The sequence below is a fragment of the Grus americana genome, chromosome 9 (genome assembly GCF_028858705.1).
Source record: "Grus americana isolate bGruAme1 chromosome 9, bGruAme1.mat, whole genome shotgun sequence".
Taxonomy (NCBI): Eukaryota; Metazoa; Chordata; class Aves; order Gruiformes; family Gruidae; genus Grus; species Grus americana.
Window position 1 is genome coordinate 24,383,462 of NC_072860.1, and position 13,211 is coordinate 24,396,672.

The 13,211-nt window shown below is 40.3% G+C and overlaps 1 protein-coding gene across 1 annotated transcript in view; it reads right to left on the minus strand.

Annotated features, from left to right (window-relative positions):
* LOC129210222 (multiple epidermal growth factor-like domains protein 6) overlaps positions 1-12,967 on the minus strand; it is a 201,607-nt gene extending 188,640 nt beyond the window's left edge. The window contains exon 1 of the mRNA XM_054835924.1: positions 12,807-12,967. Within this exon, the coding sequence (XP_054691899.1) occupies positions 12,807-12,913 (107 nt within the window). The 5' untranslated portion in view covers positions 12,914-12,967. The remainder of the gene's footprint in view (positions 1-12,806) is intronic.
* Positions 12,968-13,211: the final 244 nt, after the last annotated feature.

The following is a 13,211-nucleotide window of genomic DNA, read 5'->3' on the forward strand; positions in this document are numbered from 1 at the left end:
GTGGGGTGGGGGTGTCTTTTAAGACAGGTGCTTACGGTATCAAAAGAAATTAATTCAGTGATTTTGAGTAGTTTACAGATTGTTAACATAATAATTAAATCATCAATTCCCCAAGACAGCCTGCTCTAGCTGGTAAGACTTTGCAAATTTAAGCCTCAATGACTAAAACAGGGACCTTGTATACCCACTCTAGTAAACAACATTCAGTAGCTGTCATACTGGCTGGCAGACAAGTCCTTCCCCAAATTTCAGTTTGAGACCCCTCTTCAGGCTAGAAAGTAATGAAGAGAATAACACCAACACACTCGTTTCCTCTGTCAATCAGAGGTATGAATGTGAGCCTGGAAAACAGGAGGTGGTTTTGCATTTAGATAACTGTTCTATCATTGGTTACACTGGATATTGTTAATATTTCATTCAAAATTTACAGTGTTTTTTATCTCAGAGGCCCAAAGTACTTTACAGCTCCCTATTATGTCTGAACACCATGCAAGGTAGCCTTCCTAATAAAAAGTGTATCTTTCATCTGCAGGTCTTCAGGTAGTTTACAAACATCATTAAATTAAGCCTGTGTAGAACAGGAAAATAGCATAAGAGTGATCATTTGTACTGCTGAGCTAAATACTTGGAAGAGACTCTGCCTGCCTAGATCAAATCCACTCCACAATATTCCCAGCATTGTGCAGAAGATACCCAGTACTCCACAGAGGCCAGTGGTCATGCAAAGCACACCCAGAATGGGAAATCCAGCCAGGTGTCCCAAAGGTTCTGCAGCTCTCCAGCTGAGGGAATGCTTGGACATCCACCTTGGGGTAAAAAGGACCTTTGCCCAGCAAGGACACTCCAGTAGAGAAACAGATTGAATTTAAAACCAAACCAGCCACCCCCCCCCCAGGAATTCCAGGTAGCCTGCATAAAGGAAGCTAGGAAAAGAAAGTCCACAACTGTATGCTCTAGTTGTCTTATCTCACCATGGAAAAAAAGAGTACATTTGTACTAGAAAACCTTATCTTGACAGAAGTTAAGTTTCCTGAACAAGAATGCCTATCTCTCCCAAGCTTTAGAAGAACTGCTCACCTCCATCATTCTAAACCACACCTCCAGTGGACATCCCTCCACATTGCTCCACATTCTTCCTCCTCCACTGCAGAGTCCGCTCTCTATATTGCTCTTTATTTCCCATTGCTTGAGTTTGCCCTAGCTGCAGCTGCCAACACTGTTAAGCAAGACAGCAGACAGTAGCAGCAGTTTCAGATTGCCTTAAATTCCTCCAGAAACTGCCCTTCCTCCACATTCCCGTGTCCTCTCCACTACTTAGCAATCCTTCTCCCAGCTACCCCTGCCTCTCAAATTACCTCACCATTTATCTTATTTAGCTTAAGTTCAGAGCAATTGTTCTGAAGCCATTCTTAGCGCAAAGTCTGCCGTGTGTTTCACATCCAAAGGAGGTCTTTGTATGCCCAAGATCTTGCCTGCTTTTTTTCCATTACGTCAGTTGGTCTAATAAAACCCTCGCCTTACTTAGCAACCATGCCTCACTTAGCAGGCTTTTTAAAATGGCTCTCCCTCTAGTGAATAGAACATCATGTACTGATAATTCATGCATATCTCCTTTTATTAGAATTGCCTAAAACTTTCCAGATAAAGGTATATTCATATGCATCTCTCTTCCATAAATAAAAGGGAGAGGTTGCCAATTGTTGTAATGACATACTGAGCCCATCCTATAAATTCTTACTCATGTGGTATTGCCATGTTTCCAGGAATAGCTATATTGACTGCTATGATATAGTTAATAGGAACAAACAGCGCTCACAGAACAAAACAAGCCAGCAGCATAAAGTCATATGTTTATTAAGATTTATTCAAAGTAAGACATTCCTCCTAGATGCCCTTGGGATAATTTAAAAGCAGATATCAAAACCTCTGCTACACTATAATTAAATTGCAACAATTGCATAACATGTAATCCTCTGATGGCAAAGCTGGGAAATAAAACATGCCCTCTCCAAGAATTAGCCACCTTCGCAACTCCCCACATACCGTCCACATGCCAGTTTTTAAGCCGACTCATTGCTCTGATATGTTACCTATCACTTAAGAAAGTTTCTGGAACAAGACTACAACTATTGAAAATACAGCTTTGTAATTACAGGCCACCTAAGACTAACCTGAAATCTCAACTGGATATAATGGTGTATTTGGAGAACTCCATTTTTATTCCCATGCCCTTTGCATTCAGAGAATATTTCTTAATGGGAGTTTAAGTGTTAAAACAAGCAACACACAAATGTGTATTATGCTCTATGATTTGATCGATACACCAGTCCCTTAAAACCTTTTTATACTGATGCCCTCAGCCAAGGCTAACACGAAGGCTATTATTAGCTTGTCAGTCTGACTTGGGCAAGCCAGAAAGCTCTCTTAATATTTGCATTAGGAGACTGCCCTTTAAACAAAGACACCCTACACACTTCCAGCTCAAGACTTAAGATTCTAATGAACTGGTAACTAAACCAACACGAAGTGAGAGCAGCCTTGGCTAATCATATGGCTGCGATGCCTGTGAACCACTGCACAACAGGAAAAGTTCAGAGAAAATTAAAAGCATCTCCAGACAGGATATAATTCACTCCTGTGTTTAGAATTTGAAAAGGATCGTGTATCTTCATAAAGAAATTCAGTCAAAAAAGCACCCATAGAGGTGTATGAAATACAAAGATGCCAAACCTGGCTCAGGAAGTCCCTGAGACTGAGGCTGTTGTTAAGGCAAAATCTCACTGCATGCTCAGTGAGAGCTTTCCTTATTCTTCTCACTAGCCATTTGCTGCCCACTCCAGGAAGCAGCCACCAAGCTCAACAGACTTTGGTCTCACCCACCCAGCATTTCACAGCATTTGGACATCCTTGGATGCAATCCTTGAAGTCCTCAATGAGTCCCTGCAATAGTGGTTGTTTGTCCTGAGCTGCAATTCTACATCTTTCACCTCAAGCTGTCATCACCACCAGTATCACCTCAACCGAGCTCCCCCAAGAAGGCACTGCAGCCTTCTCACAACTTGTGGCAGAGAATAGATGACAGAAACAATGTGTCTACAGTCTCCCAGGTGAGGTTCTCTGCAGTTTTATCCTTGTCCATGATGCTACAAGTCTGAGAAGGATATCAATGCAGCTACCTCTTTTACACACTCATCCAAGCATAAATATTTTTTATAGCAATAGATGGGCTCTTTTGATGAAGTGCACATGCTTTTCACAAAACAAAGAGAGAGACAGTTACAGGTGCAGGCCATCTGCTCGTGGGAGCAGAGAGGCAGCTTTGTGCACACACTCCTGGCATGTGTGGTTCAAAAGGGGCAAACAGAGGTGAGGAGATGAAGACAACTGAACACACAAGAGCTAGAAAGGGAACAGCTCCATCATTTCAAAAGGTGCATCATACCTTTGACTGGGATATTTTCTTATTCTGCCTAGCATAAACCTAACACCTGGCTTTCTGAATGAGAACTAAAGTAAATCTCTCATTCTATCAATCTACTTCTTTTCAGCTCAAATCAAGAAGCTACAGGTAGGTAGTTTTAAGGGTAATGAGAGAGCAAACACATCAAGATATCCCTAAAGGTTTCTTTCAACAGCACAAACTTTAAATCAAAATATTAATGAATACAAGGCAAAGAATGATTTGGCTGTCTGATTTTAGGTCTTTCCACAGAGACTAAGTGAATGACACCACCTCCTACACTAAGCCAGAAGGCTGTTAACATCTTCCTAAAAATGAGATGCTGTAGCCTGCATTGCCTCAGCTGAAGAATTTGCAGCCTGAACACTATTGATCTTCCCATGAAACAGTCAATAGTTGAAACCTGTCATAAGAAGCAACTTGCCAGAATTCTATATTTTCAAAAGATTAATTGGTCCATGCTCCTTCCTTTTACACCGTTATTAAAATTTTAGAAAAAGTATAGTCTATGCACTTTTCCGAATTTAGTTTGAAAAGATTAAATGAGAACTTTTCTTAAGGAAACCTAGATTATAGTCCAGGCTAAAGATTCTGCTGCCGTGATGACAACTAGTGGTTTTGCTCTAGAGATACACTGATGTTGATCAGAACATATTTGTACATTGCTACAATGGCTTTGGCTGGAAACTTCTCAGACTAGAAAATGGTCTGAACCTCCTCACACTTCCAATCACCCAAACAAAACATCCTCAGTTTCTTATAAAAGAGCACTCTAAAAAGTCAGGTTGGCACAATGCAGAAACATGCTGCGTTGGAGAAGAGATCAGCAACGTGATGTTGTATGCAAACAGGATGTTGATTAAAAGTTTGCTATAGATAGCATCTCAAGTGGAAAGGAGAAAAAAGCAAATTTCATCTGAACACAGAAAAATAAAAGTCACATTAGGCCACAGAAACTAAAGGTCCAAAGAACAAGGTGCATATATTTATTTATATAGAAACAAATATATACATAAATTTTGTCTCTCTATATATATGGCTTAATAGCAACGATAATTCACAAAGGCTGGAATGACAGAAAAGGCTTTTCTTCCTTTTTAAACTGCCAAGCTCCCCTTTCTACCCTTAATCTATTTTAAGGCTCATTTCCCCACATTTCCCAGATAAAATTAATCAGCACTACCAGAGACAATTAGGACATGCTCCTCCCTTGACCACCAATCAATCCCTGCTCTCTACTGATCCTGTATCAATATTTGTGATGTTTATATGCCCTCTGGGATATAGATTGCAAGCACCAAGCGCATTTAGATTAGGTCTCATTATCACTACTGTTCTCTGGATCTGTGGACGAAGGTCCAGCACAGAAGACTCCCCTAACCCCACAGGTTACTAATGCGCTGCTGTGTCTTATTCACATCCTCTCCCTGATTAGATGGAGCAGTTAAACATCATGAGGCTTCTTTCAGCCTTTGTGCACTGCATCTAGATTAAGAGCAAATCAATATGAGATGATTAATTACACACTCAGCTATTATAACAACAATAAGATTTTTAGTTCCTACTGCTATCAAAGTGCAGCGTCTGTCGTTTAGCTTCTATTTAACTATCCTCCTCCCCCCCCCGCCAATACTGAATAATCTATTTTGGTTAGCAAGAATAGCTGAAGATAAACATGCACATCCAGATCATTTAACTACAATTTGCTAAGTCACCTTCTTTGCATCTTAAATCAAGGAATTTTTTTTTTTTTTTTTTTAAATAGTGTCACATAGCCTCAGTCCCCAGCAACACCCAGTTTTAGAGTTTCTTCTACTGGCTGACCTCTGCAGGCACTAAGTGGCTGCTGCAGGATCAGGTAAGGCATCAAGTAAAGTACAGACTCACAGGATGGCAAATGGACTATCACCACGTCAGCATACAGTTCTGATAACCTCCAAATATGTATCTTCCTTCACGTTCAGGGAAGTGTGCACATTTCTTATCTGCTGTATTCAAAATAGTTGATTACCCCAGAATACGGTACTTTGGAATAAGTCTTATTTTAAACAAAAAATTCACTACCAAAATAGTACAATAATTGCAGGGACTACCTGACATTACCACCTTCTTAAATCCATTAAGGTCTTTATTGTTAGATGCCTTCTGCACACCTCCACAGATTTCTACACTGGGGTTATTTTTAAACAAGTGACTTAAAGAACAGCACCCAGGAGAGTGTTAGCGTCACTGCCAGAGACCAGGCCTGCCAAGCCTCACACAGCAAAAAAAAAAAAAAAAAAAAAAAAAGCACCCACAAATCCTGCTAGCATGCAAATTGCTTTACAGACAATTTAAGGACCTTTGTCCCAATGATCCAACTCTAATTTAATTAGAAAAACATATGGAAGGTCACATATGAAGAGGCTAAGAAACAGTTTACATGTACTCATTGTTAAGACAAAGCAAATAATTGTCCAGAATTCAGACAAAAACTGAGTGTTAAAAAAGTGTGAAACTATAAGAGGAAAGCATCAAGAAGCAGCAGCCTATTCATCTATTTCTGGATGAAGTTTCACATTAACAACACCCATCTCAATTATCGTTTCACTGCAGAAGAGTGAATAATAAAAGTCACCCCAGTAAATCTGCCAGATACACACACCTGAGCTTCTTTTGGCACAGGAAGACATGATGCCAAAATATTAAAATAGAAATCACTGAAAATGTGTCATACCACTTGTGTCATAAGGAGAAAAAGCTCATTTTGGTTTACAGCAAGTGCCACATTGCTTGACAGTGAAACTAGTTAGAAAGTAGTGAAATCCTCCGTTTCAGTTTGGCAACCAGTATCTAGGAATTGTTCACCGCTTTTCCGGTGGATGTCAAGACAGTTTGGAGTTTAACAGTTTAGAGTCAAAACCTTGTTTCTCAAAAGCTTACCTTTGAAGTAACATGTAATATGTGCAAGAAAAGTCCCTACATGCCAATGTTTTAAGGGTTAAAATATTCCAAGTCTTTTACTCCCCTATAAATCCTTAGCTTGATACCACAGATGCAAATGCCCATTTGATTTTTTTTTTAAACATTAATCAATTTTGGTAGAGCTAAATATTTTATGAATTCTAGCCACAAAAAACCCATGGCAACTAACAAGCATGCATTAGTGGATTAGTGTTCAACAGGGGGGGAAAAACCAAAACAAAACAACTTCACCAAACACCTGTATCTTTCAAATTAGAAACTTTCACTGTGGTTCTATAACACCAGGAATCTGTGGGTTCTTTTTGTGCCTGTAAAAAATAAGATGGACAGGCCTTGTATCATGAAGAATACAATTACAAGAGAGAAGTTCACATAGATGTATTTTTCACTATTGATGCTGCATCTGTCAGGCAGGTAGAATGCTAGCAGTTACAAATAGAAAGATAACCACTGAAGAGTATTGTAAGGGTTGAGGTGTATGGAAACTCATTTCCTATACAGGAATAGTCTTACCTGAAAGGACTAGGTCCAAAATATATAACTGTTTCATAAATTGAAGTTTTTGTTGTAAAACAATACAAAGCACCTTAAAAAGCCTCCTTCTCAGGCACAGCCTGAGATATTATGATATATTTTCAATATTGAATTAATTTGTGTACATAAAGAGTCTGTGCATGGTGTTCTCTATTAAGCACCAAGTTCTACTCTGACCTACAAAGGGAAGGCTGTATTCTTTAGTAGGAATATCGTACTAAACAAGAGAGTCAGCACTCCGATCTGAATAACATTCCCCTTTTCAGATACAGGAGATCAAATATTCATCCACAGGTCAAAGGCACTGAGAGAAATACAACTAAGTGTTCAGCTCAGCTTGTGTACACATTCTATCCAAAAGCATACATCTTCTTATGCAAAAGGCAAAAATCTCAAGTTTACCTCCAGAACAATTAATGACTAGTTTTTAACCAAGACCAGCATGGAATTCAAAGTATAAAACCAAGATTACATATGTTCAGTCTGTAATTTTAAAATGCTTTGATTTAGCAGTAAGGAAAGGAAATTTCTTTCTTCTCAGAAATAAATTAAAAGCAATAGATTTTAGAGAGAACATAAGCAATAACAGGCTTGAATTTCAGAAGGAGGAAATCTATTAACTGTGTTCAAAGAAAGAAGGTATTTAATTGGTGAATAACACGAGTCTGCAATATGGTCTGTTAACTCTCTGAGAGCCAAAGCATCGCTTCCATCAAAGGAGGTTCTGCTGACAAGTCATCCAAAGACTAGGTTTTACATTACCAGATAATCTTAACCCTCCTTACCAGGAGGTTTCATCAAATTTATTAAAAATATTCCATGTTCTCTATCACATCTAGATCATGGCAACCCTAGAACTACAATAAATAGGCAGCGTTGCACATAAGCAATGCAGAAGAAAGGAGAAGTCAAAGCAAAAAGCAGGCAGTTTTCCTAGAAATCAGAAATACTGCAAACACACAGTACATGCATGTAATAAAGGTATGCATAAATAACTAAACTATATCAACATTTCATAATGCAGCACAATTAAACCTGAAGAAATGCTAGCAAGTTCTCCTCTCTTAGGGTGCATTTCTGAAGAACAACTTAAGAACCCAAATTCCATTAGAAGTGAATGGGAACAGGGGCTTCCCTACCTTAAACGTGCAGATTTAAGACTTATATACACACAGTATATATAAACTATTGTGATTATGGGTGGCAATTTTCTAAACCTCTTGTAGATACATTATGTGATGCCTCTGATATGAAAACAGATATTTGTAAAACTGCAAAACAGTTTACAGTCAATCATGAGATTTTTATCTTTGATAAATATAGCAGTTTCAGGCTCTCACATTTTATGATCACATATTTTCATAGTCTTATGGCTACTTCAGCGTTTAGGAGGAAGCCTTAATCTCATTTTTCTCCTGAAGAACAAGAAAAAAAAGTCATAAATCAGGACAAGAAGTATAGCATGATGACATTCATTAAGTCTCCCACCAATGAACATACTGCAGGAGAAAAAAAAGAGCCCTTTACCATCTGTTAAAAGACTAAATTCAAAATTAATTTTCCTCTAGAAACTCTGAAACAGAGGCTTTAAGTGCAAACTCTTGAAAAATGTGATTCTGTGTTACAATGCTGACCAGCATGAGCTCTATCTGGTGGCAAGATACTGTAGTGCACAGGCTAGAACAACTATTTTTTGTTCAGCATGATGTTTGCATTCACAAAGATGAGAAGCATCTCAGTCTTCAACATTTATTTTTTGTGCCTAGCAACAACAACTGGATATTAAAGTATCGGGGGGGTGGGAAGGAATGGGAGAATAGGACAAGATTGCTGTAACTTTTATGCCAAAGCATTTAAACTGTGCTCACTAAAGTCACATTACCCAAACTGCAAAGGCTGGAGGTAGCTACCATTCAAGAATACTGAGGGTTTATTGCAACTTTACAGATTCTAGGCAGACAGAACTGGGAAGAAATACTTGAGGTTTCAGCTGAAAAAAAATTTTAGGTGAAATTCAGTAGTCTAAATCAGAATTTGGCAGTGACTCTGGGTTGCTGGCATTGCTCCAACCAAGGCTTAAAAAGACTTGATAAGAAAGACTTAACCTTAATGTAAGATACAAATCTAAATACACCACAATGGCAAATCAGCTCCTTATTTTCACTATAAAAAAAAAAGATTGCAGGTTTTAACTATCAAATCTGTGAATACATGATATCCCATTTGAAGAAGTAGAAGGAGATTCTACTACATTACTCATTTCAGCTCCAAAAACTAAACATACTTTGAGCCCTTATTTGACACTAGGCATACAAACCTTCCTCACACCTGCAAATTGGCATCAATGGAGGTGAAATCACAGTGTAGTGGCTAAACAGCCAATATACTGAGACAATTTCACACCAAGAAATGATTATACAACCTACTTTTCACATTGTTTGGGCAGTATTATGATAAGACTCCAGGCTCCAAGTTTAAGCTGTATCACCATATACCTTATAGAAGAATTTTTTTGTATTACTTTGTTGGAATGCGATGCAGAAAACGTATTCAAAGTGACACAATTTGTTCCACAGTAGCAATCAAAATTCAGATGCATCTTTTCGTATGGAAATGCTTTGTACACTAGTAGTTCATTTTGAAATACATTCTAATCCTCAAAAAAGTGGACTTCACCTTTTTAATTACACCTACTCCCCTAAAAAAATTGTTATTTATGTTACTTGGAAATATTGTCCACAACTACACCTGCTTGCAGTGAGACATGGTACAACAGTCCTGTATCTCTGACCCAATCAGTCGTACAGTTAAAGGACCAAGTCTGCTTGAGTGTTGCAGATGCAGAAACCATCTGAATGCTAGATTTTGCTTTTGATTTATCTGGAGGAACACAAGTAAGCCTATAGTACCCCATAGAATTGAAGAAGCTAGAAAACAGTTACTCAGCCAGGAATTCAGCTCTAAATCCAGGTGTTCCTTGGAATGTGACCAAATTTACTTGCTTATGTGAAAATATGCAGCTGCAACATTCAAGCAGTCAAAAAGCCTGAATGAAATTGTTTTAATGCAAGACTGCAGCTGTATCCTCTAAAATCAAGTCAGACCCTTTGGATGTCATCCTGGATCTGCAAAACCACAGAGCAAGGCAATGGGCTTAATTGTTGACAGGGACAAAGTTTATCTCATGACTTTTCCAAAGAAGCCCTCACTCATGCATCACTTGGGAAGAGAAGAATCCATTCTTGAGCCATGCCTCAGTCCTTACTAGGAAAGGTAATATTTATTGTACAAAGGGGATTCCTAGCACATACTTCATAACAGCTCCTGCCTTTTGCTCTGTCCTGTATACCTATGAGCAAACATCTGTACTTCTAAAACTTGTGGTGGAATATTTCTCTAGGAAAGGATTTACCACTTTTGACAGCAACTCAAGCCTTCTACTCTGAGTTCCTATTTCTGTGCTGTCCCACAACTACCCCCAGCCTTCTGTGAAGCATAGTTCTGAAAGTAAACTCAATACTGATTACCATACATCACACATGTCATTATATACCCCAATTTTGAACTACAGAGCTCACTGCAAAGTGAGATGCTAAAAGCATGCTTGTTATGACAAGAGGTGGTTAATTCCTCATTTCAAGGCCTAAATAGCATGCTTTTTGATGAAAACCATGTACTTGTTCTCTTGTCATTCCAGTGTTCACTAAAGTTCTATTAGAAGATCATCAAGGACTAATTGTCTGGAAACATAGTTGATGGAAATAGCTAGTCATCCTATAATCTGTTCTACATTAAATCTCCTCGGGAGGGCTTGGATGCCAAATACCAAAACCCACATGGGTCAGTTGCAATTTTAGCTAGGAGTAAATACTCAAGTTAGCAGCAAAACAAAAACAATTACAAAGAATATCCTGTATATCCTCAGCTACATAAGATCTCAGTCAAAACAACAATAGCAAATGCTAAAGAAGAAAGCACTCGGCATGGTGTGTTCCAAGGGATACATTTGTTGCTCTTATCCATTAACAGCAGATGACCAAGGTCAAAATAACAAAACAGAATTACTAAAAAAGGCAATTCATGGAAAGTGTCCTTTAGGACATTTCACTGTTTTTGGTGAAAACTGTCAGGCTTACTCCTAAGGACTAATGACTTCTTCTATTTTTCTTTACATAAAAGGTAAAGTCCCTAAATAAAGTAAGTTTGGAGTAATACTTATACTTGCCCTAACTGAAGAAAAGCATTAAGAGTCATAGTAATTGCAGAAATACGCCTCTTGGGAAAAGCAGCCAAGGCTCTGCCATGGGTATGGGGGTTTGGGCAGGTTTTTCTGGTTGCTGGTGATGACTCGAACCCAACAGCAATATTCTCAGAGTTTCATTTCCAGAAGGGAATGTTTCTGGTATTCTTTCAGTGGCACTACCTTTAGAAAGGTAAAGGCAAAGAAAAATTGTTTGGAGACAATTCGCAGTTAACACCACCTCCAGCTTCAAAAGTGCAGAATCATAGTTATTACCAATATGTCAAATGCAAATAGATTAATGTAGGCCAACGCTATTCTTCCTCATAGTAGAGTAATTGCTTATAAAGAAAGCAAGAAGCATGCCTGAAAGAAACACAGAGCACTTTTAAAAAAGAAAAAAGCTTTACCTGAAAAAGAACTTGGACTTCTCTAAACATTGTGATGGATACTTAGTGCTGTAGTGAAATGGAGTAGTGTAAACCACCTTAAAAGCACTTCTAGTAAATACATATTTACATCATATTACATAGAAAAATCAATGAGCAATAGATTTAGAAATTTTAGTTTTGTGACAGAAGAAATAACTAAACTGAAACCAAATAAAAGACAAATTAATTATAAAAGGGTGGGATGAAGTTCATTAAATAAAGAAATAGGAAGATCAAAGAGGTTAGAGATTAGGGTTTACATAGACATTTGAAAAGGCTGCTGTCAGGTTGCTTGGGGGGGCGGGGGGGCAGACAGGACAGACATTCCTTAAAAATGTAAGAGGAGCTTTGCAGAGAAAAACACAAAGCATGGAACATTTTTCAGAAATTTTATTTTCTATTTCAATGAGCAAAAACTCTAACCATAGTATTTTGCACATGCTGTCAGCTATTCTACTTTAGCGTTTGACTAGAAAGCTACCTCTTGACAAAAGTGTTACAGTGCAGTTACAACAAAGGACATTGTTGCTCATGCCGTGCAAAATACCTCATAGAAACTTCCTTCTGCATAAGCACCAGCACGTATACGTGTGGACCTAACTCCTTTGTGTCTGCAAACGAGCTGTGCTTACAGCTGCGCATGGATGCTTCCCATCGCCCTCACCTCTGTCTGCTCGTGGTCCCCGCTCCTCCTGGCTGGATTTCCATTCTATTACTCTGATTTTTCTCTTACTGTTCTCCATCAGGTAAAGCTCACCGTAACCCCTCAGAAAGCACGGACTAGTGCAGCTCAGCTCTGCCACCCGTTAGCTTTTTAAATGAGAAGGAAGAAACAGACTCAGTGATGTCGATGCACTCTCTGAAGCTCACTTCAGATCTCGAATTAAAGTCAAGCAAGCGATCCCACCCGCCTTCCCCCGGGGCTGAAAGTCTCACGAGTAACCACTCAAAAATAACTCCACGGAGCAGAAACCTACGCTGCGGGGGGAACTCGGCCGAGTTAAAGGCGCACCCAGCTAAACTTTCTTTGTCGCAGAGTTCAACCGCGATCAACACCGAGCCGCATCCACAGCGGGGAACAACGCAAGGAGCCGGAGGAGCGCAGGACCCTGCCCCGCCACAGACAAAGGCGGCGCGACCCCCGCCTCGGGGCTGTGACCCCCCCCGCCCCACTCACATGCCCCGCTGCAGCCGCGGCTCCGTCGCGCCGCTCGCTCGGGCGGCCAGTGCCCAGCACAGGTACAGGCAGAGGTACAGGCACACCGGCCCCGCTCCCGCGGCCATCACCCCGCCGAGGGAAGGGAGGTGGAAGGCGGCCGGAGCTCGACAGCACCGGCGGCAGCAACACCCACCGCAACAAGCACAGCCGCCACCAGCCCTCCAAATGATTTAAAGCGGCGGCGAGGCGCGCCACTGGCTGGGCGGCCCCTGCCCGCCCGCGGCCCGGCCCCTGCCCGCCCCCGGCCCGCCCCCGGCCTCTCCCCACGCTGCTCGGGGCCGCGGTGGTTCACTGCCTCTGGGGGTGGCTCGGTGCTCCCTGCCCTGGAGCCGGTCGCCACTGGGTCTCCGCCCGGCTCCGTCC